Source organism: Sorex fumeus, unplaced genomic scaffold (assembly GCF_029834395.1).
Source record: "Sorex fumeus unplaced genomic scaffold, SorFum_2.1 ptg000045l, whole genome shotgun sequence".
Lineage (NCBI taxonomy): Eukaryota > Metazoa > Chordata > Mammalia > Eulipotyphla > Soricidae > Sorex > Sorex fumeus.
Window position 1 is genome coordinate 21,026,126 of NW_026606102.1, and position 24,809 is coordinate 21,050,934.

General features: G+C 46.1%; 1 protein-coding gene across 2 annotated transcripts in view; it reads right to left on the reverse strand.

Annotated features, from left to right (window-relative positions):
- The window catches only part of MRTFB (myocardin related transcription factor B), a 163,683-nt gene that overhangs the window by 48,467 nt on the left and 90,407 nt on the right, over window positions 1-24,809 (reverse strand). The window contains exon 1 of one of the 2 annotated variants that reach the window (XM_056122199.1): window positions 13,157-13,328. The exons of the other annotated variant lie outside the window; for it this stretch is intronic. Within the exon in view, the coding sequence (XP_055978174.1) occupies window positions 13,157-13,277 (121 nt within the window). The 5' untranslated portion in view covers window positions 13,278-13,328. Of the gene's footprint in view, window positions 1-13,156; window positions 13,329-24,809 lie in introns of those variants that run through there. 2 annotated transcript variants of the gene reach the window in all.

Sequence of the window (24,809 nt, forward strand, 5' to 3'; positions counted from 1 at the left end):
CTGAGGGGCTGTTGAGGGGGTGCAGCATGAAGGAGTCCCCATCACCATCCGGGGCACATGAAAGCTGAGGGTTGTCCAAGCTATTCTAGGACAAGCTTTTTTTTTTTTCAATTGTATCACCGTGAGATACTGTTATAAAACTTTCATGTTTGAGTTTCAGTCATACAATGATGGAACAACACTTTACCAGTGCACATTCTCCACCACCAATGTCTCCAGGAACACCCCTCCCCTTCACACCCCTCCCCCTGCCTCTATGGCAGACAATTTCCCCCATACTCTCTACTTTTGGGCATTATGGTTTGCCATATATACATTTGGTCCTTTATCTACTTTCAGCACACATCTCCCATCCCGACTGATTCCTCCAACCATCATTGACTTAGTGATCCCTTCTCTATTCCAGCTGCCTTCTCCCCCAGCTCATGAGACAGACTCCCAACTATGGAGAAATCTTCTTGGTCCCTGTGTCTACTGTCCATATAATATGTCCATACTGTAACATATTATGTTAGGTCTACTATTTTCATTCAAATAAAGAAGTTCAACTCTAAGAGAGGAACGTGCATGCCAGACCCCAGAATTTCTGCGATACTCCAGCTGGGAAAACAATGCTTGTTAGCCAATAGGCAGAGAGCCGCTTTGTGAGTTCCATAGGGACTGTCTCAGTTGAAGATCCCAGCTGTTGGCATTCACCTGAGTCTGCAGTCTAGAAGCCAGAAGGAAAGGCTGAGAGAACGGACTGTTTTCCACCTCAGGATGGACGAGGAGGATTCTGCACCAGGCACCACCCTGGAGAGCTTTTCCACTCTACAAGCACCTCAGCCTTCATAACCCCACGAGTATCATTATTTTTACAGAGAAATTAAACAATCTAGCAAAGATCACATAGCTGGAAAGGCAGAGCTAAAACAAATGAGTTGAAAACAAATTTAATGTTTCCACAGGATCTTTCTGAAAAGAAAGAAAAAACAGATCTTATTTAGATCTAGGTAATCTTAGAATATAACTTTTAGTTTAATATTAATTTGGACTGTGTTGAGAAAAACTTTTTTTGCTGCTGCTAAAACACCCCCCCCCCCCCCCCCCCCCGATTTTAAGTCCCTAGAGAGTTCAACAGGCTGAGCACATGCCGCAGGAGGTCCAGCCCAACCCCCTGGTACTGATTACTGTCTCCTGAGCATAGAGCCAGGAGTAGCCCCTGAGCGCTGCCAGGTATGGCCCCCAAACCACCTGCCCCCCAAGTCTCACCCTACAGAAAAAAAAAAGAAATGTCTCTACCTTACAAAAAATCCTGTACATTATAATTCCCCAAACAAAGTTATACACATCAATAAAAACGCTGGTGATTTGAGTCTGGTCCCCCCCCCCCCCCACACACACACACATACTGGGGACTGCTGGAATAGGGCATTAGGAGGTAATTAAGCCGGGGTGGGGATGCAGCCCTGACTCAATAGGATTAGTGTCCTTATCTCTGGGGACACCAGATCCCTCCTCAGGAGGCGTGATCCAGGGAAGCCAGGCACAGCCAGGAAGAACTGGGCTAGAAAGCAGCTCCCACTGGGGAGGAGGAAGAAGCAGCCTGAGCTGAGTAGGCGGACCACCCTCTTTGCCAAGCTGAAGCCTGTGGGCAAAGTTTATCAGGAACAAATAAACCCAGCCTTTCTGACCTAACCTATAATTTTCCCCAAAGCTAAAAAATAAGATTAGCCAGATAGTGTGCTATTCGTGAAGGCAGTGAAAGGGTGGAATGTCAGGCCATGGAGACAGCCACACAGCGGTGATTTTGATAGGCTTCCATCCCCACGATGGGATGGAAGAAGACGACCAGATGCGTCCATGGATGCTTTCCCTGCTGACCCCCACAAGGCACTGTCCTCCTCTGAGAGAGCTTGCAGGGTGAAGGGCACATGTCATGAGCTACGGGGACAGCAGTGAACAAAACAAACATGGTCCCTTCCCCACTGGGTCCTACAGTCTAGAAGGGGAGATGATCACTGGGGAAAATAATTGGGATGGAGGTACACGAGGACTCTCAGACTCACCGACAGCTGGGTCAGTGGCCAGAATGATGGCATAGTGGGCAGGGTGTTTGCCTTGCACGAGGTCAACTTGGATTTGGTCTGCGGCATCCCACATGGTCCCCTGAGCCTGCCAGGAGTGATCCCTGGTCACAAGCCGGGAGTCAGCCCTGCGTATCACTGGGTTTGGACCGAAATCCCCAAAATAAATAATAACCCCCTAAAAGAAACAAAAATAAAGATGTATCAGTGGCTTGAAAGACTGTAAGAAGGTGTTGCCAGAAGTGACCTATGGAAAGATGAGTTGCATTAGCTTAGGACAATGAGGGGGGTGGGTGGGCAGGGAGAGAGTGGCGGGAGAAGGAGCCTGTGACAGCACTTCTGGAGACATGGATTTCCTCCCACGTGCCATGGAAATCCATCACAGAGTGTGTGCAGCGGGGACGGCTCAGATGCCACCTCGGATGCCACTGAACGATGCTCTCCCGTGGGGGGGTGGGGGGGCTCCAACAGCTCTTAAGTAGAGACAACTGGATGGTGGTGAGTAGAATGTCAGATGTGAGTTTGTAGTACTCTGTATCCCAAACCTACCTAATGTTCTGAACTGATGGTACTTCAGTATTACAATAGGTTACAATAGGGACACCTGCACTGTGACTGACACCTGCTCTGTGACTGACACAAAAAAGTCGGTATTTGATAAGCAAAATTAAAGCTCACACAAAGACCTTTGATAATGTACTTTATCCTCTTATCAGGCCACCTCCCACGTTTGACTTCAGGAGGCCCAAGGATCAAACCCAGACTCTTACACGCAAGGCAAGTGCTCTACTACTGAGCTACGTCTCTGGTCCCAAATTTTCTATTATTTAAAAACTTTTTTTAGAGATTTTGGTTGAAGAAGGGGACCTAGACAGGTGTGATGACTGTGGATATACATGCTGTTAAAAACGAAAAATTTCTGAAATGAAACTGAAAATAACAGGATCTGGTGATGGATTAGGAGGAGGAAGTTAGGGAGGTGCCAAGAATAACTCCCATTTAAGTTTCTGGCACAAGGCCATGGTGGGCAGATGAGAGAAGAGGCTGTGAGGGTTTTTTCTGTGGAAGAGGCGGCTCACCGTGGATGGCTGATGACCACTGGGGTCACAACACCAGGACAGTCTTTCAGAGTCCACTTGTTTGGCCTGAAGCCTGAGGCTTCTCCTGCTAACTCTTCTGTGTGTGAGGATGTTTCAACTCCTCTATCATCATCTAGTTCTTTTTTTGCTCTTCAGGTGGTGAGCTTCCCGAATCCCAAGGATTACAGAAATTTATAACCTCTTGCATGACACACTAAAATTTCTGCCAAATTAAATGAAAATTACTTGCAATAAAATTATACAATTTCATCTCAAAAGAAGGATGAACTCTCTCTCTCTTTTTTTTGCTTTGCGATGCACAGGGGTTACTCCTGGCTCTGCACTCAGGAGTTACTCCTGGCGGTACTCAGGGGTGCTGGGAATCGAAGTCGGGTCCGGCGTGTGCAAGGCAAACGCCCTCCCTGCTGTGCTATCTCTCCAGCTCCAAGGAGGAACTCTCTCTTAAAGAAACATTGACTCAGGGGCCAAAGAGGTAGTATAGTAAGTAGGGCACTTGCCTTTCATGTAGCCAACCCAGGCCTGCAATCCCTGGCAACCCATAAAATCCCCTGAGCAATGCCAGGTGTGGCCCAAACAACAAAAAGCAACCCCAAAGCCAATTAAAATAAAGAAAATGGCTCTGGGGGCCAATGAGTGTGGCCAGGTATGCACTTCCACCCAAATAAAACCCAACAAAACAATAGCTCTTATCTGATAAGAGGGATTGCTTACTTTTCCCCTTTATACCCAGGTATTATAGAAATTTCTTACAAGAACCACATCTTAATTTTCAATTTTACTTACTTACTATTATTTGCAATGTTGAGCTCAAACCAGGGCCTTAAACATATGAGACATATGCACTCTGTCACTAAGTTACAACACATTCCAGGTCTTTCAAGTTATTTCTTTATTCTGAACCTTGCAAGCAGTGCTCCAGGAAGCTGGAGGTTACTCATGGTGACCCTCGGCCCACCGGGCTGATGGTCATTGCTGAGGCCACCTGAGGGGGCTGCAGCACTGCTTGGGCCCTGGGGCACAGGGCCCTCCAGGATCATACCCAGTGGTGCTCAGGGCTGGTTAGGAAAGAAAGAAATCAAGCTCTCACTATTCACAGATGATATGATACTAAAGGTAAAGGTAAAGGCCCTCCCATTGATCGTCGATTTGCTCGAGCGGGCCTAGTAACGTCTCCATTGGAGACTTTGTTGTTACTGTGTCTGGCATATCGAATACTCTCGGTATCTCTTGGAGATATGATACTATACTTCGAGAACCCTCTAACCTCCACCAAGAAACTCCTAGAAACAATAGACTTGTATAGTAAAGTTGCAGGCTATAAAATCAATACCCAAAAGTCCAAGGCTTTCCTATACGCACAGTGAGAGAGAAGAAAGTGACATGAAAAAAATAAATCCCGTTCACAATTGTGCCCCAGAAAATCAAGTACTTAGGAATCAGCTTAACTAAGGAAGTAAAGGACCTGCACAAAGAAAACTACAAAACGCTACTTCAGGAATTAAAAGAGGACATGAGAAAATGGAAAGATATCCCCTGCTCATGGGTTGGGAGAGTTAACATTGTCAAAATGGCAATACTTCCCAAAGCATTGTACAAATTCAATGCAATCCCTATAAGGATACCCATGATATTCTTCAAAGAAATGGAGCAAACACTCCTGAAATTCATATGGAACAATAAGCCCCCACGAATAGCTAAAGCAAGTCTTGGGAAAAAGAAAATGGGAGGAATCAACCTCCCTAACTTCAAACTCTACTACAAAGCAATAATAATTAAAACAGCATGGTACTGGAACAAAGGCAGAGCTGCAGACCAATGGAACAAGGTTGAATATACTGACATCTCCCCCCAAACATATGATCACCTAATCTTTGATAAAGGAGCAAGAAATGTGAAGTGGAGTAAGGAAAGCTTTTTTAACAAATGGTGCTGGCAAAACTGGACAGCTACATGCAAAAAAATGGGATCAGATCTCTGCCTAACACCATGTACAAAAGTAAGATCAAAATGGATTAAAGACCTCAACATCAGACCGGAAACCATAAGGTACATTGAAGACAAAGTTGGCAAAACCCTCCATGACAAGTGAAAAGAGAGATAGATAAATGGGGCTATCTTAAACTAAGAAGCTTCTGCACCTCCAAAGAAACAGTGACCAAAATACAAAGACAGTCTACAGAATGGGAAAGGATATTCGCCGAATACACATCTGACAAGGGGTTGATATCCAGGATATACAAAATACTGGTTAAACTCCACAAGAAGAAAACATCCAACCCCATCCAAAAATGGGGCAATGAAATGAACAGAAACTTTCTCAAAGAAGAAATCCGAATGGCAAAAAAGCACATGAGAAAATGCTCTACATCATTAATAATCAGGGAGATGCAGATCAAAACCACAATGAGATACCATCTCACACCTCAGAGACTGGCCCACATCCAAAAGAACAAAAGCAACTGGTGCTGGTGCGGATGTGGCGAGAAAGGGACACTCCTTCACTGTTGGTGGGAATGCCGACTGGTTCAGCCCTTTTGGAAAACAGTATGGATGATTCTCGAGAACATCACGCGACGACTGGAATGGGAAGGAATGGGAGTGAAGATAGATGGTTGGCAACTACACCACCTCCGCTTTGCTGATGACATCGTTCTAATAACACCAAACATCAGTCAAGCGGCACAAATGCTAACTGACTTCAACCGTGAGTGTGGAAAGGTCGGATTACAACTGAATCTCACAAAGACAATGTTCATGAGAAACAGTCTTGTTCCTGATGTTCCATTCACTCTTAATGGAACCACCATCTCCGAATGCAACAGTTATATATACCTAGGTTGAGAAATCAACATGATGAATGACCTGGCACCTGAGTTACGCAGGAGGAAGAGAGTGGCTTGGAATGCCTTCAAGAGCGTTGAAGAAATAACTAAGAGGACAAAGAACCTCCAGCTCCAACCGAGCACATCTCTTCGATTCCACTGTTCTTCCTGCATTAACATATGCCTCAGAGACCTGGGCTCTATGAAAACAGGATGAGAACGCTATTCAGATCTCTCAAAGAGGAACTGAAAGAGCTATGCTTGGAATATCACGCTTCACTCAAATAAGAGATAGAATCCGGAGTTCCGATCTCTGTCAACGCTCAAGAATCAGGGACGCTGTCTCATTTGCCAAGACATCAAAAATCAGATGGGCTGGACACATAATGAGGTTTAAAGATGACCGCTGGATTAGAGCCATTACTGACTGGATTCCACGGGACATCAAAAGATCGCGTGGATGCCCACCTACAAGATGGTCAGACTTCTTTATCAAGACCCTGAATGATCGGTTTGAGGCTTTGCATATTCCTAGAACGAGCAGATGCCATTGAGTTACGCTAGCACACAACAGGGATGAATGGAGACCTTACTGGCACCTGCTCGAGTAAATCGATGAGTAACGGGGTATCAAGTGATCAAGTGATCAAGTGATGGACGATTCTCAAAAAATTAGAAATTTGACCCAGCAATACCACTCCTGGGAATATATCCCAGAGAGGCAAAAATGTATAGTCGAAGTGACATCTGCACTTGTTTGTTCATTGCAGCATTCTTTACAATAGCCAGAATCTGGAAAAAAACTGAGTGCCCAAGAACAGATGACTGGTTAAAGAAACTTTGGTACATCTACACAATGGAGTATTATGTAGCTGTTAGAAAAGATGAAGTCATGAAATTTACATACAAGTGGTACTACATGGAAAGTATCATGCTAAATGAAATGAGTCAGAAAGAGAGGGATAGACATAAAAAGACTGCATTTATCTGGGGGACATAAAGTAACAAAATAGGAGATTAATACCCAATAACAGCTGAGATCAGTACCAGGAGGATTACTCCATGGCTTAAAGGCCAGCCGGGCATTCTAGGGGAAATGGCAGCTCAGATAGAGAAGGGAGCACCAAATAAAAGGTGTTTGGAGAATTCTCCCAGGATGGGAGATGCATGTCGAAAGTAGACTATGGATTGAACATGATTGCCACTCAATGCCTCTTTTGCAGACCACAGCACCCAAAAGGAGAGAGAGAACAAAAGGGAATGCCCTGCCACAGGGGCAGGGTGGGATGGGGGGATGGGTGTGGGAGGGATATTGGGATCCTTGGTGGTGGAAAATGGGCACTGGTGGAGGGATGGGTACTTGATCATTGTATAATCGAAACCCAAGCACAAAAATTTGTAAACCTACAACTGTACCTCATGGTGTTTCACTAATAAAAATTAATAAAAAAAATTTGGGTCACACCCAGCAATGTACAGGGGTTACTCCTGGTTCATGCACTCAGGGGTTACTCCTGGTCACGCTTGGGGGACCATATGGGATACTGGGAATCGAACCTGGGTGCTGGGGAGAAAACTAGTGTCAGGTAATGGCAAAGCGTGCCCCCTGGCCTTCAAATTCATTTTTAAAAAATATTAATTAGGCGAGGAAGATGGTTCAATCAGCTGGAGCGTTTGTTCTGCAGGTGTGGACTCCAGGCTCCAGCCTCCGGCACCCACAGTTCTCTAGGAGTTCTCTTCGAGTGCTCCCTCCTCCAAACTTAATAACTGACGGGCTAGGGAGACAACTCGAGCTCAACTAGCTAGGAGGCCTGAGTCCAATCCCTGGCACCCTGTGTCCTCTGTCTATCCCTGCGCTGCAGGGCCCGAGCATCCCAAGTCACCAGGCCGAGGAAGCACAAGCACATCAGGTCCATTCAGCAGGACCCATCTTCACCAGGAGGGGCCCCAAGGTGCCACCACCACCACTTGGGAGGTTCCCCTTGACCAAACCCAAATGCCCCGTATTAATCTAGGGAGAGCTATTTGTGTAACACGGTCAATGAGGTAGAGCCATGGCAGAAAAAGAGAGAGAATGTTCCGATGCTTCAAAACTCGTGTGCTTTAGGTACAGAGCTGGGACTTCATCTGTTCCTTCCACTATGCCATGGTAAATCTTCACTGAAATCAACAATCAAACCAGGATTCCACGATTCCATCTTGCTAATCTGGTGCACATTTAAGGATGACTAGGAGTAGAAAGTCAGAAGAGAGAGCCAGAAGCGGCAGATGACCAAAGTCAAAGGATAAATTCCAATTCCGAAAAGCAGGGACCGTTCTGCACACAAGCTGATACATCTCCACTGTGCCTAAAGGCTAGTGCAGTACATTTGGGATGAACTGTCAGTCTGTGATTCTATCTGCACATCCAAGCTCCAGTATTCTATTGAAGAGGCAGAGAGAGTGACTTACTCCTCAGAGACTTGCTACCTGAAAATGTGCCTGAGAGATGTGGGATGCTAAGTGTGAGGTACAAAACTGACGCAAATAATGATTTCATCTCTAAGAAATATGATGATCTCAGAGTGGAAACGGTGCATACATGTATCACGACGGTAAAAGGTACAATGCCGCAAAAGTGCAGATAATGTTCCTGGAAATGTACAGAGGAGAGAAGACTACTTTTAGCTGACGGGAACGAGTGACTTTCTTTCGGGGATAGCATGAGGAGGACCCGTTTGCTCTGCAGTACACGGGGAGGAGGGAGCTGTGGGCTGAGGCCGTGGGGAGGGTGGGCAGCGGCAGCACCAGCCAGGTGACAGTGAAGGACTTGCTTCATCTACTGCTCCGGCCAGCAGCTGCCAACCACAGGGGCTCCTGGGAAGTGAAAATGTGGCTAAAGGGATGGAGCTTTTATTTCATTTTAATTATTTTAGATTCGAATGAAAAGAGCTGATGATCAGCATAGGTAGAGTATGAGATAATCTTCACCTTTCAAAATGCTTTTGTTGCTTTAGTAAAGGTTTTATTTTTCCCAGTATAAGTATTCAGGATGTTTTAGACAAATATGTATTGTTGTTTGTAAAACAGATCTATCACAACACATTGATCTTCTCTACTGTTCGCTCTGTGATGTATTCTTGACTTTCCTGTACTTCACCTCAACCGTCAATAATGTGCTTTTGGTGGAACCGGAAATACAGTCCCCCAAATCTCTCACCCGAGACCCCATGGCTGAACCACACAAGAGAAGGAGCTGACCAGGATAGCTGTCCAGTTCACCTTGGGCTGTGCTTTGATAAAAAAAAAAAGCTTTTAGGTAAAAATAAGGAGTTTCACAGGTTGCTTCTTCGAGCTGTTAGTCAAAGTAATTAATAATCAACCCATTTTGCTTTCTGCATTATTTTATGTTCACTAACAGAAAGCTACTGAGCTAATTAACTTTCCCCCTTGAAGCCCATTTGCTCATGTTTGTCTTTGATAAATATGTGATCTAACTAGTTGGCAGCACTGGCACTGTGATTCATTATCTCAATAATGACTCATATTAAACCACTTATCGGAATTAAATCGTTTCAACTTATTTGCTTCCCCTCAAAATTCATAATTACTAATGCTTTAGCTGTCGAGTTAGTAATTTGTAATATCCTCCTTTAGTTGCAGAACAAGAAAAAAAATTGAAATATCATCTATATTGAACATGATGAGAAAATGTTCTAGCAGTGTCTGGAGGAGTCAGAGGCTGTTCTGACAAAAGGAGAGAGCCTCAGAAAGAAGTCCCTTTTCCTAATTAATGAGACCAATTGCTGTTCTCACTCAGACAGAAAAGAATCAATACAACCACGAGTAGATATTTATTTCTAAGTCTGCGGGAATATTAACATGAGATGAGATGCTTTGGTATCCCAACAATTTTCTGGGATGTGATAACAGCTATTCTGAGGCAACTGACATTTGGAACAGTTTTCTCCCAAATTTTCAATGGGTATTACCAAGAATTCTTCTTGAGGTATCACAAAAGCTCTTGAAACCTACGATTATTTACTTACAGAGTCTGCTTTCCCCCCTAATGACAGTTTCAGCCAACTAGCACTGTCAACAATAACAGAATTTCTAAAATATCCCAGTACAACAAGACGCAGAGGCACTGCTCGAGAACCAGCTTTCCTGACACCACATGTCCGAATCACCAGCGACCAAAGCTCTGTGTATGTGAACTGAACAAACCACCAATCAATTCTGTCTGTTTTGGGGCCGCACCCATCAGTGCTCAGGGCTTACTCCTGGCTCTGCACTCAGGGATCACTCTAGGAGGGCTGAGGGGACTGTATGGGGTGCTGAGGATCGAACTCAGGTCAGCTGTGTGTGAAGCAAGCGTCCTCCTGGTTGTACTTTCTCTCTCTGACCCCAAACCACCAAATTTATCCCTTTTTCTCCCCCTCCCCAGTCTCTGGAAACATGTGAGCCAGAAATCAGAAAACCAATGTTGCTAGTACTTAGCAGGAAACTAAACACTGTTGTTTAGTTTACAATATTTTAACTTAATGTGCCTTCACACGTGAGACATTCCAACTGTCACCTGCTCATTTGTCTCTCCACCAAACAGCAGAGGGTGTAATTAGACTGTAGGGAGTATTACTGTTTAAACAACTTCTCTATAATCAACTTTTCATGGATGAATTCAACTGACGAATGGCCCATGGCCGCCAGGCAGATGGAGGCCAGCCACGGCCAGTCCCTGCTAAGCTTCGCACACCTGATAAGTTCCTCCTGGTGCTCATCTGCACACCGTGAAGGTGACACAGTGAGTTTCAGGATAACGCTGCCTAGCTATTTTCCACATCAAAAAGCCTCTTCCTGCAAAATTTCTCCAGAAACTAGGGTCTAATCTTCTTTTGGTGCCACTACCTTTTCCTTTGAGGTAACAGATCACCGGGTATGTTTTGTGTGTGCTGCTGCTTTTACCTAATCTCTCGAAGAAGTTGTATTGAGCTGCAGAGCAAAAACCCATGTCTGCACTGTGACGGAATAGATGAATTTTGTTATCCAATCATGCCTGTGGATTTTTTTAAATTAGGAAATTTCTTTCCAGTTACTGCTTCATGCATGTCATAAATGTCAGATGCATGTCATTCTCTTCATATGAAATAGCGAGTACTTGTCTATTTTGTAAATCTAGACATGATTTTTAAGTAAAGGGACTAAAAAGGGGAGGGGGGGACGCAGAATGGGCACTAAACCTGGGAATCTGAAAGAACACAAAGGATACAGGATTTTACCTCACTGGACGAATGAGAGAAGGCAGGCTCTGAGCAGAGAGCATGTCCAGGGCACGAGAGATGCACTGCATGCAAACAGCTGGAAGCACAGCTCCATGGCTGGGAATCACTGATTCCCACGCAACTTGCTGTTCCTATTGGCAGGGGGAGGGCCTCCTGCCCTGTCCCTCTAATGTGGTCCTTGCTCTCTGCACACATATCATGCCATGACATCTGATGTATCCTGCTGCATTTTCCTGACTTCTTCAGCTTTCCAAGCAGCACAAAAATTATTTTTAAATCTGTGGCATTAACAGTAGTTTAACGCTTGGATTTAAATGATGCATTGATAATCCTTAACTTTTGTTTTTAAAATGATTTTAAAAACATGACATTTCCCTCCCTGAGTCTCCCCATGTGTCCCAAACACCCCCCTGGTACTGATTTTATAAGAACAGCAATCAGGCTTGCTGTGCACGCCAAGAGGCGACCCCATTGTTTAGTTCCTGGCAACAGCTATTTTTACTTCATTGTGCCGTTTGTTTCTATCGAGATTTTTTTTTCTATCCGTACCCAAGAGTTGTTCAACTCTACTAAGTTCAACTCCAATTTATTATTATTTTAAAATCTGCAACAGTCCATCATCACATCCCTGGATTCCAAATATCTGAGGGTGGTGGGGGGAGGTCTAATCCTCTGGGAGAAGCCCAAACTGGTACTCTGACAGATAACTGCATATTTATCTGAAGAAGAGGGGCGGGGGCAGCTGGTGGCTGGGGCTCACAGCAGATAAATGAGAAGGGGGTGACGGTGGGGATTCTTCCTGCAAAGAGCACGAGAGCACACGTTTGCAAACTGAACAGGCACTGCGAGGGGGTGACCTTCACATCTCACTCTGAGGGAAAACTTGAGGGATTCTGTATTTCTCTAGCCCTGGCTAGGGGTTGGCTCTCCACTGCGACAGTGATGCACACCGAGCCCAAGCCCGGCTCTTGCTCCCCCGTCAGCACACAGGGACCAAACATGCTCCGCACCTCTGGCCATTTTCTCCAATCCATCAGTGAAACGCCCAGGCAGTGGTGACTAAAGGTGACCAGCAGCAATCTGGAGCTTCCCGGCATTAAATAACCCCCACAAAACTAGGCAACATGCTTAGAAAACAAATACAAATAAATAAATAAAACAAAAATCAAGGTCTGTAAATTATAATCAAGTAACACTGTCATTTCGAGGACTCATGAAGAAAGCGCTAGGTACCTTCTTAGTTTTAAGCACAGGCATGTTCACTGGAGGGGGGGTGGTTGGAATTTTATTTTTCCTGGAATGACGTGTTTGTAAGCCTAAGGAGGCAACGTTCAGAATAATACTGAAAGGAAATGGCCTCTCCTGAAAAGGGAGAGGGGGATCAGAAAAAAAATCGAAGAGAACATGAGAAAATTCACTAACACGGAGACCAGGAGGGCTTCCCTGAAGTGCGGGCGGCTGGGCAGTCCCCCCCCCCCCCCCCCCCCCCCCCCCCCCCCGCCACCCTCACGTATTACTGCAAAATCCCTGGCGTGCAGTCCAGGGGCTGAGCAGGCAGCCCGCTCCTGTCCGTTCCGAGAACTTGTACGGTGCAAGGCATATGAGGGGGCAGAGAGCAGGGGAGACACCCGGGGACAGAGGCAGGGGATGCACACGGGGGCAGAAGCAGGGAAGCAGGGGAGGCAGGGGAGGGGAGGCACAGGAGGGGCAAAGAGCAGGGGGGAGGCAGAGGCAGGGGAGGCACATGGGGGGCAGAGCAGGGGAGGCACGGGGGGGGGGGATCAGAGGCAGGGGAGGCACGGGATGGGCAGAGGCAGGAGAGGGACAGAGGCAGGGGAGGCACTCAGCAGGCAGAGAGCAGGGGCCGCCGGCTGCGGGCTCGCCCCTGCGCCCCGCTGCACACTGACCTTCCTTGAGACTTTTCTGGTTGCCCCCCTCCGGGCATTCCTTCTCTTTGAGGGGCTCCAAGTCCCCCGCGGCCAGGATGTCGGGGAAGCCCTGTTGCTGCTTCTTGGAGCTATCGATCATGGTGAGAGGCTCCCGGCGCCAGGCAGCAGCATCCAGCGGGAGAGAAGCTCGGTCCGCGGCGCCCCGTGCGCCCGACGCGACCCGCGGGACCCGGTCCCCGGCGGCCCCAGCACACCCACGCGCCCCGTGCGTCCGGCGGCGGCCCTGCGCGGCGGAGCCCGGAGTGACCGGCACGCGCGCACTCCTCCCGCGCGAGGCTCAGGTCCCTCCCCTTTTCCCAGCCGGCCCCTGAACGCGCCGGGCCGCCTCCCCCGCGCCTCCGCGGGACTGCGATCCGCAGCTCGGGGGCGATCATCTGACAGGCTCTGAGTCAAGCGGTTAAAAATACATCCCCGACGCGCGGCCCCGTGGAAACCCTCGCCACGGGCCACGCGGGCGCGCGCGCACAGGCGGCCACTCGGCGCGGGCACCCCGCCCCGCGGGCCGCGGGCGCATCCTCGGCACCGAGCGGGGACCCAAGTTCTTTTGTGGAGCAGCGGCTGGCCTGGGGTCCCGGCAGCGCTGCAGAGCCCAGGCCGCGCTTTCCCTGTGCGCCGCCAGTCGGCACCGCGACAGCTCCCGGGGACAATCCCTCTCCTTCCGGGCCACTCACACCCCCAGCTCCGGTTTCCCAACACTCGCACCCGCACCCGTGAGCAGCCAGAGCCTGCAGCCGGCCCCCCGCAGAGCTGCAGGCACCGAGGGCCCAATCTGCTCCCCACGCACCACGCTGTGGCACAGGCTCGTGTGCCTTAAGGTGTGCGCCTCTGCGCGGGCTTCCAGAAACCCAGTAGGGATGGGAGACAGCCACAAAGGCGCTGTTTCACCCATCACCCCCTTATGCCAACACCTCGCGCGCCATCAGTTCCCGGCGAGTATGGATTGCAAGACCCAGTGAAGGAATCAAAGAGGAGGATGAGCAACGGGAAGACTCCTGATCCTGCTCCCAGCGCTGAAGAAATCCTGTCACTGGCCCATACTCCCTCGTTTGAGAGGAACACCTAAAGGTTCCCTAAAGCGAGGCAATTTTCTCTTAGAGAGAAAATACACGTGACCTTTCAGTGGGATAAAGGTTTACACTTTTACAGCCAGAATAATCAATGTCCTCACCCCCCCCCCCCTCCGTGTAAGTGTGGATGGGGACTTGCTGCAGATCCTGCCCTCTGGTGCTGGCTCTGAGGCCAGTGCTCACAGACCCAGGGTTTTCTAGAAAGGCAGCCACGGGTCCCTTCCAGCCTCTTCAGAGCACCGGATCACACAACACACTGCAGGACGCACTGAAATTCCCACAGAAGCAACTTAAGCCCATCTTTTGAAGCCCAGATCTCTAACAGTTGTGTTCAGGTTTTACTCCTGGTTCTGTGCTCGGAGGACTATCTGGAGTGCCAGGGATTCAACCTGAATTGGCTGTGTGCAAGGTAAGCACCTTACTTGCCGTACTGTCCCTCCTGAGCCCGCAGCCCTGGCCGACAGACCTGTGAGTTTAATATCATGCTTCCTACAAACTTGCAGGTGACGAAATGGAGGTCTAGAAAAAGAAAATCTCTTAATATCTATGGTAGCCAGGATTTCAACAGGCAGCCTGGCTCTTTCTAAATCCTGCCTGTTTGTAAGCTCTAAGCTTAGAAATTTTAATAGATAAATGGTTACACACTCACTTTAAAATTCTTTACTAGTCTTAGGTGCTTGTGTGCAGACAGTATAAGTCAAGTATATGAAAAGGGATAGGAGTTCTTTCCTGAGGATGATCTTAAGCTGATTACTTTTTTACCCTTTATTTTTTTCTTTTGTTATTTTTTTCTGGTATTTGTGTTCATTCATTAAAAAATTTTTATTAGTGAGACACCATGAGGTACAGTTGTAGACTTACAAATTTTTGTGCTTGGGTTTCAATTATACAATGATCAAATACCCATCCCTCCACCAGTGCCCATTTCTCACCACCACGGATCCCAGTATCCCTCCCCCCCATTCCCCCCCCCCATCTCACCCTGCCTCTGTGGCAGGGCATTCCCCTTTGTTCTCTCTCTCCTTTTGGGTGTTGTGGTTTGCAAAAGAGGCAATGGGTGGCAATCATGTTTGGTCTATAGTCTACTTTCTTAAGCTGATTATTTTGATATGCAACAAGCAGCAGAAATTTCAGCATGGAAATGATCCTGCTGTAGCTCTGTTAATCAAAAAAATTATCTGTGGTTTAAGAAGGAAGTAATTGGGTGGTGGTATGTCTGAAAGAACATTAATTTTCCTATCTTTAAAAATCTGAAATAGGGGCTGGAGTGATAGCACAGCGGGTAGGGCGTTTGTCTTGCATGCGGCCAACCCAGGTTTGATTCCCAGCATCCCATATGGTCCCCTGAGCACCGCCAGGAGCAATTCCTGAGTGCAGAACTGAGAGTAACCCCTGAGCATCACTGGGTGTGACCCAAAAAGAAAAAAAAATGAGATAATTTTAAAACGTTTCCCCTCCAGGACCATCTGTGGGTTGGCTCCAGGATGTTGCTGCTTCACCCTGAGATCTGGTGTCAGTGCTACAGAAACATTCTCCTCCATTACCCTCGTGCCCAGAAGTGTCAGGGAATCAACACTGGTGCATGACTCACTAGCACCCAATCCACAGCCTCAAGTGCCACCATTTGCCCCAGCTACATCCTTTCTAACAGAAGGAACAAACGGGGCTCACACATGGCACCCCGGGGCAAGTCTCTTTGGTTTTCTTCTATCCTGAACATTTCTCCTCAATCACTGACTTCCCACAGAATTAAAAAAAAATTACTGGCCAGTTTTTTGGTAGAATTAATCATTGAATCTGTCTGATATGCTTCATGATTAGATTCAAATTATGCATTTTTGGCAGGAATACAATAGAAGTGATAATGTGTTCTTTTCATCCTATCAAATGGTGCCCAAATTCCATTTGTGCCATAACTGATGCTTATTATGATTAATTAAGATGGTGTAGGCCAGGTTTTTTCTCCATTGCAAGGACGGTTTTACTCTTTGTAGTAAATTATTTCATCAAATTAAATTTTTACTATGATGCTTGCCAAATGATGATTTTGAAACTTTCATCATTTTACATTTAATAGTGGTACATCCTACTGTAAAGGCTAAGAATTCTCTTGGTTCAGCCTATGTTATCCATTGACATCAGCAGAAATCTTTGGATTCGTATTTTATTCACAGGGTTATAGCATGTCCCTCATATTATTTCTCTTGCTCAAATTATCCCAGATATAGTCAGTGGGAGTTCTTTGAGCTGGTTTTAGTTCCCGTTTGTCACGATCCTAAGATTCTCTGAGAACTTTCTTACTTTCTGGCATAAGATGTTCCAGGCTCCCCTTGTCCAGAGCTGCTGAGGAGACACCAAGGTCTGGAGATTAGGGGTGCAACAGTACTGGTAGGGGGTCACGGTGTAGGTAGCCAGGGACTGTGTGAGTTTGTGTGCATGTATACATGTGAATGTGAATATAAACACACAGATATCCGCATCTCTCTGTAAGAGTTGTGGGGGAACATCTGGCCATCTGAGGCCCACAACATGATGGGTCTGACCTCTCCTCCATGGCGGGCAGACAGGCGCCTCTTGTCAGCTGCCTATGGCCTGTCTGTCCATATGGTAAGGCCCAGCACTGATGTTCGAGATACCCAAATGGCCCTTGGCAGGAAAGACATTCCCTACTTGTTTTTTTTTTTTTTGCTTTTGGGGTCACATCCGGTGATGCTCAGGGCTGACTCCTGGCTCTGCACTCAGGAATTATCCCTGGCAGTGCTCAGGAGACCACATGGGATGCTGGGAATCGAACCCGGGTAGGCTGTGTGCAAGGCAAACGCCTTACCCACTGTGCTATCGCTCCAGCCCCACGTTCCCTACTTCTGCTCTATATTAACAGCTATAAAGATGTATAATTAAATATCACCCCCACGTTTATTTTTATATATTGGAAACCACAAGCTTGCCTGTATGCTATGCCTCCAATTCTAATCTGAGGTCACAAGTTTATGTTGATTTTCTCCAGATCTGCAACCTCCCCCTCCTCTGTCTGAGAGTCCAACACTGCTGCCCCTCTCCCAGATAGCCTGTTTCCCCCATTACTGTCACTGCTGTGGTCAAACTCTCAGCACACGCACTGCTCAGCGCCACACTCGTGCGTACAGAGAAGGGATGAGTGGAGGAAGGGCTCGTGCGTTTTTCTCTACGAGAAGCCCGTGGCTGTCACAGGAATGGCTTCTAGGAGGTTTGGTTGTTCCTTCCCTGCTGTGTGTGTACTATAGCATCAGGTGTCACTGGGCTTGACTGTTGGGAGTGCAATTTAACTTCAAATGATAGGTTGTTAGTGTCACTCCAGCTATGATAAATCTGCTTCCACCGTTGTGTATCACACTCAAAAGAGCAGTTATCGTCTGAAAGAGACTACCATAAATCAAGTCAATTTTCCCACTAGCTCAAGCACAAACACTTAATAAGCGTGAGAAAAACTGTATGGTGTAAAGACTTGGGACAACCCAAGAAAGGCTTCGGGGAATTAGAACAGAAACAACACTGCTCAAGGGATCTACACAGAAACTTGGCAGTCAACATATGCTCACAAAACAAAAAACCAAAAAACAAAACTGCTAATAAAGATGATCACTGTGATAATGCAGAGCTTCCATAAAGGAAAATCTGAGATTACTACCCACAAGGCAATGCTCTACTAAGGTAAGAACACTCAAAACCAATGAATAAAAATAATCAGCAACAGAATAAAAGCAATTGCTAAGTATTGAATGCATCTTCCTTGTAGCACTGACACAGCGACTTTGAAAGGTGCCTTATCTCTCCACCTTGCCCATCTTGGTTCTTTGTAAGAGGCTCTCAAGGAAACGGGCACTGGAGTGACTGTGGGGCTTCCTTCCTAGGCAGACAGACGGAGACAAAGGGGCTGTGTTCAGGGAGACCAACTTCCGTCGGCATCACAGTTTCATTCTGATCATTTTAGTGAAACACGTAGCTGAGACTTCATTCCCTTTTCAGCATTACAAACGCTACTAAATATCCTGCATCTCTAGATGATGACCAAATGATTATGGTAAGTCCCAACAATTTAATAGTTTAAAGATCAATGTAAAGTCCTGATAAATGGTTTCATTTTTGTGGGGGAAAAAAACAACCAAAATGGGACAACTAGAGAGTACTCTCTCTGAAATTACTTCCAAAGTCCTTCATGCACATGATCTGCAGGTGTGAGACCCTGAGTTTGATCCCTGGCACCACCCTACATAGTCAAGCATGATCACTGGCACTATGACAAGTGCAACCCCACCCTCTCTGATGCCCTAGCACTGCAACAACAAAATCAAGTCCTTAGTTTTAATGTTTTAAATGCATGTATATTGAACAGTCTATACTTCTGCTGTCATGCTATTTAATGTATCAGCCCCTACAGAAGCCACTGTTTTAAAAGGTGATGGCGTGTGAATCTTTATGACATTTCTCTGGTACTAAGATTTTGACGGAATGCATCAATGAGTCCCAATACCAAGCATCACAGCATAAATGCCCCACAGCACAAGCATCACAAAACAGCCTAATTACATGGTCTAGCATTTGGGGGTGGCAGGCGAGAGATGCTGGGCAGGGAGGTGCATGTGAAGTGTCTGAGGAGGGAGGAGGGCAGGAGTCTCCTTGGGCACAGTTGCCTAGTTCTGGCCATATTTCTCTTCTGGGGAGCCGTGGATGTAGGGGTTGGTCCACTGCTACCAGTGCTCAGGATTTACTCCTGGCTCTGTGCTCAGGAGACCACATGTGTTCAAGAGCCCATAGATAGTGCTGGGGGTTGAACCAGAGCCAGCTATGTGCAAAGCAGGCCCCCTAAATCCTGGACGATCTCTCCAGCCCTCTGACCCACAGTTCTCCCATCATTTCTTCCCATCAATGCTTTGTCTCTCATTTTCCTGAAAGATGTTAACTAAGACATATTTCCAAGGCTTCAGCTAATTCAAACTACTTCATATTCTTTAAAAATGATCTGCAATTTGTTTTTGCTCAAGTTTTTCCTTCTGCCTGGAGGAGCAAATTTTTCTGATCCATGTCCATGAAAACTAGACCTGGGTAATCTTCCAAAACTAGAGTCCATCTTTTCCAGAAGATTTCCCAGCTATCTCTCATCATCAAAAAAAAAAAAAAAAAAGAGCCTTTTTTTTTCAGAATATCCTGACCATTCAGATACCTATCATGAATAGTCATGAATATGAGGAAGATGCTGGTCACTATATTTATATACAACTCAAATAACTCCCATACTAGAACCCTGTATTTAGGAATGGAATTAAGTATATTCTCTATATTCATGGTTTACTCTCAATCACTCTATACTGTCTCCACTTTGAGTGAGGCATTTAATGACTAAATAACTTGTCCAATTATGTAGACTTATGTTAAGGAGTAGAAGAGATTAAAAAAAAAAAAACCAAAAACACAGGCCCTGTGCCTTTAGCCTACTAGCTTTTTTATGGGCACTGTTAATGGATTAAGCCCTGATACCCAAAGGCATTCACCGTATACAGTGAATCAACTTCTCTCTCAGCCACCACCCAATGCCCCCACACCCAAATTACATACATAAATCTCAAAATTAGGCTCTATGAAGAAACTATACCAATTTTATTTACAAAAAATTAGAGAAAATGCAAACTAATTCACAGTGACAGCAGATCAGTGGTCACTTGGAAACCGGTGTATTACAAAGGGGCATAAGAAAATTTTGGTGGGGGGAGGGGGTTACTCCTGGCTCTGCGCTCAGGAATTATTCCTGGGTGCTTGTGGGGCCATATGGGATGCCGGGGATTGAACCTGGGTCGGCCGCATGCAAGGCAAATGTTCTACCTGCTGTACTATCGCTCTGGTCCCGCATGAGGAAAACAAGGGTAACTAAACTGTTATCTCGAGTGTGCTAATGAGGTATGTACCCATGCCCAAATTCATCAAGCCGAAATACTTTAAATTGCATCATTTACTCCATGTAAATTATACCTCAATTAATTAAAAAACAAATGTTATTTGTGGGAAGTCAGAGAAATTACTTTATGTAATTGTATAACACTGAGATAGTCTGTACTGTTTACAAAACTTTAATGCAATAGAATATTATTTACCTGGGTGTCTAAAATCTAAGAGAAAGCAAAATCTAGTAGAACTTCTCTAAAGAGGAGTAAAAGAGCAAAAAAAAAAAACCCTAAATGAACAAACCTCTGAGTCATGGAAATAACTCCCACGGGAGTCACCAGCGATGTCTCAGGCAGGAGCCACAGGGGGACCTGGGCTGAGGGGTGCACCCGGCTGGTTTTGATGGACTGACAAGAGTTGGGAGAGGCAGTGACCCCAAACAAAAGAAGTACAGTTCATGTAAGGAACGTTACACATGACAAAAAGGCCGTCTCTCTCTTTGGGGGAGCAGGGGTAGGGGCTTCCAAGCAGTGCTCTCCTTCCCAGAGATTCTCAATGAACTGGGCAAGCACTTTAGTGTGAAACAGAGGAAGGGCTGCTGCAAAGGCCCCGAGGCGCCTCGAGGAGCACCACCAGGGGCTGTCTGGTTCACTCTGCTTGTATTCAGGGCAGTATGTGGCGCGACATCCAGGGCAACGGACGGTGCCAGGGACTGAACCAGGGTCAGACGCATGCAAGGCGCATACTTGCACTTCTGTATGGCCACTCCAGCCAAGGACATCCCTTCACACTAAGATCATCATCAATGCCCGGCCATTACTATGTGCAGAACGAAACGATCACGGTGAACAACAGAACCAGGATACAAGGTAGTAGGAACAGAAACAGGCAACTGGAGACATTGATTCACTCCACTCAGCTAGATGAGGCAGACAAAAAAAAAAAGGGCTGGAGCGATAGTACAGCGGATAAGGCATTTGTAAGAATATACAAATATCCAAACAGCATGATCAATAGAGATCTTAGAGAAGACACATTCTCAAATGAGCATGAAATACTAAAAAAAAAAAAATTACTAAGAAGACTTGAATTAAGAAAGCCATGAATTAAGAAAAAGTACCCCCCAAAAAAACCCCACTCTGATCTTAAACTAAATAACACTAGAAATTAATAACCAAAAAGGTCCATCTTCCTAGAGATAAGTAACATCTATTAACTCACGGGAAAGTGGAGAACTAAAAAAGAAACTGAAATCATTTCCTTTAAGATGGCTCTGGCCCCAGGGCGATGGGTCAGAGGTTGACAGCACCTGTCCTGCAAGTGTGAAGCCATGAGTAGGACCCCTAGTGCTGTCCATGTGCGCTGGGCATGGTTCCTGAAGAGCTGTTCCTCGGAGCCCTCAGTTTCTCCACAGTGAGTGCAAGAACCACAGTTAGAGTTTGCAGCCTCTGCGCAGCATGTGTGTGACATCGGACACAGACCCCCCTCCCCCCAGCGGGCACCACCATGAAGCGTTCATGTTTGACACCTGGCCAATGCAACAACAGCAACAAAGGGGGTGGGTGGAAAAAGGCTGTTCCCCCCCCCCGCCTTTTGAGGGGGTACATATCCCCCGGCAGTGCTCCGAGCTTCCTCCTGGCTCTGCACTCAGAGGTGTCTCCTAGTGGTGCTCGGGGGAACTCCACAGGTGTGGCGCGGATTGAACCCAGATTGGTCCTATCAAGGCAAGTACTCTGCACACTCCGTCTACTGCTCCCAGTTTTCTTTTTTCAATTTCAAAATCTATGAAACGTATTTAAAGCAGCAGAGAAAAAGTCAAATCCAAAAATAACCATTACAAAAATAAATGAGGGAGTAAAAATAAACTATGTGCCAAAGAGAGAAATAGATGAAAAAAAGAGGGCCAGACAGACCGAACAGAGGTTGCCTGGCCTGGGGCTGACATTGGGTCAATCCCAGACCCCACAGGGCCCCCCAAGTACCACCAGGAGTCACACAGAACCAGAAAGAGCTCTGAGCACCACCAGGTGTGGCCCCAAAACAGCTTCACCCACCAAAGATGAAAATGAATACCAGAGCCCCAGTGAGCCCCAGGTTGATGTCATTCGGCTATTCCAATGTGTGTCCAAGTGTCTTTGTCTGGGGATTGATTGATTGACTCCCAGTCATATAGGCAGTGAGTGCACTTTAGCCCTGAGCTACATCCAGGACCTGGGATGAATGTCTAGGGTCCCAGAAGACAGGCAGCAGAGAGAATCAAGCAGAAAACATGTCAAGATTAATTTTTAATTTCCCCAGTTCGATGAAATAAATACTTTTACAGACTTTAAGAAGCCTGGCAAACCATAAATTTAAAAACTGCCTTCAGATACACAAATGATAAGCAGCTCAGGTATATGAAAATAAAGGAAAAACCCACTGATAATACTAACAGAAAGTGATGAAGAACTCTGGAATAAAAACATAAACGCATGTGGGAGGGATACTGGGATCATTGGTGGAGGAGAATGGGCATTGGTGGAGGGATGGGTCATTGTATCGTTGTATGACTGTAATGTAAACACGAAAGTTTGTAAGTTTGTAACTGTACCTCACGGTGATTCACTAATAAAAAACAAAAATAAAAACAAATAAATGTACAAAGCTAAAAACAAACATATACAGAAGCAGCTCACGCAGGAAGGTGGGGCTTGCGGGATTGTGACATCATAAGAACGGGTCTCGGGAACTAAGCGGGGGGGGGGTCTTCAGAAGAGGCTAAGAAAGGCAAGCTACAGAACAGTCTCATGTGCCTTTTGTGCAGGAAAGAAGGAAAACAAGAAATGTATTTACAAGAGCTTGTTTGGTGGAAATGAAGGATCCACTGCACACTAGTGCGGTTGGTGACACCAGTGGGTGGAGGAGGAAGGCCCAGGGCTTGGAGCTGTGTCTTGGAGGACACCTCTTTGTGGTAATTTTGAATTTTAGAACCTTCTTAATAGATCACACACTCAAAAATAACCTGCAAGGAAGCAGAAAATCCCAATTCTGAAGACAAACACAACAGACACACCAAACTTCATTTTAAATAAATAACACAGACATGCTAACGAAAGGACAGAAGCAACTGCAGCAGTGTCTGAATCTAATATTTGGACTTTGATGTTTTGGGATGAAGACAAAGAAATAGAAACAAATATTCAACTCTGACTAGCAAATATTTTGTAAGCAGCTTTACTGAGATATAATTTACAGATCATAAAAAGTTGACTTGCTTCGAGGGCTTGCAGATTCCTTTTTGTGGTAGTATGCATTACCAATTCTGAAACTCCTCCACAGGCGTTCTAGAATTAAACATAAGAATGTCTCTACTGCGGATATGGACGATGGCAGCCAGTTGTCTCCCCATCAGAGAAAGGAGGCTACAAAGAGGGAGAGCTTGAGTGAATCCTGGGATGCTGGGGGACATGGGAAGTAGAAGTAATGATTCTTGATTTATAATTGATCCAGTGAGAGGTTTGGACAGGGACTGAGGGGAAGAGGGAGAGAGAGGGGGAGGGAGAGGGAGATGGGGTGGGGGGGTGGGGGGGAGGGAGGGAGGAGAGAGAGAGAGAGAGAGAGAGAGAGAGAGAGAGAGAGAGAGGAGTATGTATGTGAATAGGAGTTTTTCTATTTTTATCCACTGAGAAGACAGAGAAGTAGTGAATAAACAGTTAACAATGCTCCACACACACCTAGTTCCCAGATGCTGGTTAGAAATCCTTGATTAAAATGAACCCGACTTCCTAGGAGAAATAGCTGGAAAAGTATCAAGGTGAGCCTGAAAAATCTTCTTGTGCCAGAAATTCAAACCAGTACTCCCAGAATGATGTGAGCCATCAGGAGGACAGAGAAGCTAGCTTAAGGCAGCAAGCTTTCAAGGGCCAGTGCGAGATAAACTGAGCATCAAAATTAATAATAATAGTAACAGTCATGATTACCAATGGCATATTTATAGACAGAATAAAACAAGATACCCTGCTTCTATACTGCTATTAACTAATAAAGGGAGCAGAAAGGAAGCTCATCTATAGAGCAGAAGGCCATCGAATAAATGTAAGAAATGACAGAATTAGAAAATTGCCACTTAGCAACTGGCAGCCTAATAATTGTGTGGGACAACCACCCACGAACATTACAGCTATTTAGTACAGGTGAGAGTTCGGCGAGGAACAGACTGATTTATAAAGGTAAAGGTAAAGGCCCTCCCGTTGATCGTCGATTTGCTCGAGCGGGCCCAGTAACGTCTCCATTTGAGACTTTGTTGTTACTGTGTCTGGCATATCAAATACTCTCGGTAGCTTGCCGGGCTCTCCGAGAGGGGCGGAGGAATCGAACTTGGTTCGGCCATGTTGGCTGCTTGTAAGGCGAACGCCCTACCACTGTGCTATCACTCCAGCCCAGACTGATTTATATGAAGTCAAATTATTTCCTCACAGTATACTTATGTCAAAATTCCAAGGGGGAGAATAGTTACTTTAGTGGAGATACTTGAAGGTCCACCCTGATCAAATGACCTAAGTTAATGTCACCAATAAATGGTCCAACATGTCCTGAGCCAAGGAGGCCTGTGCCACGTTCATACCACTTCTGTGGTCTTCCTGCCAAAA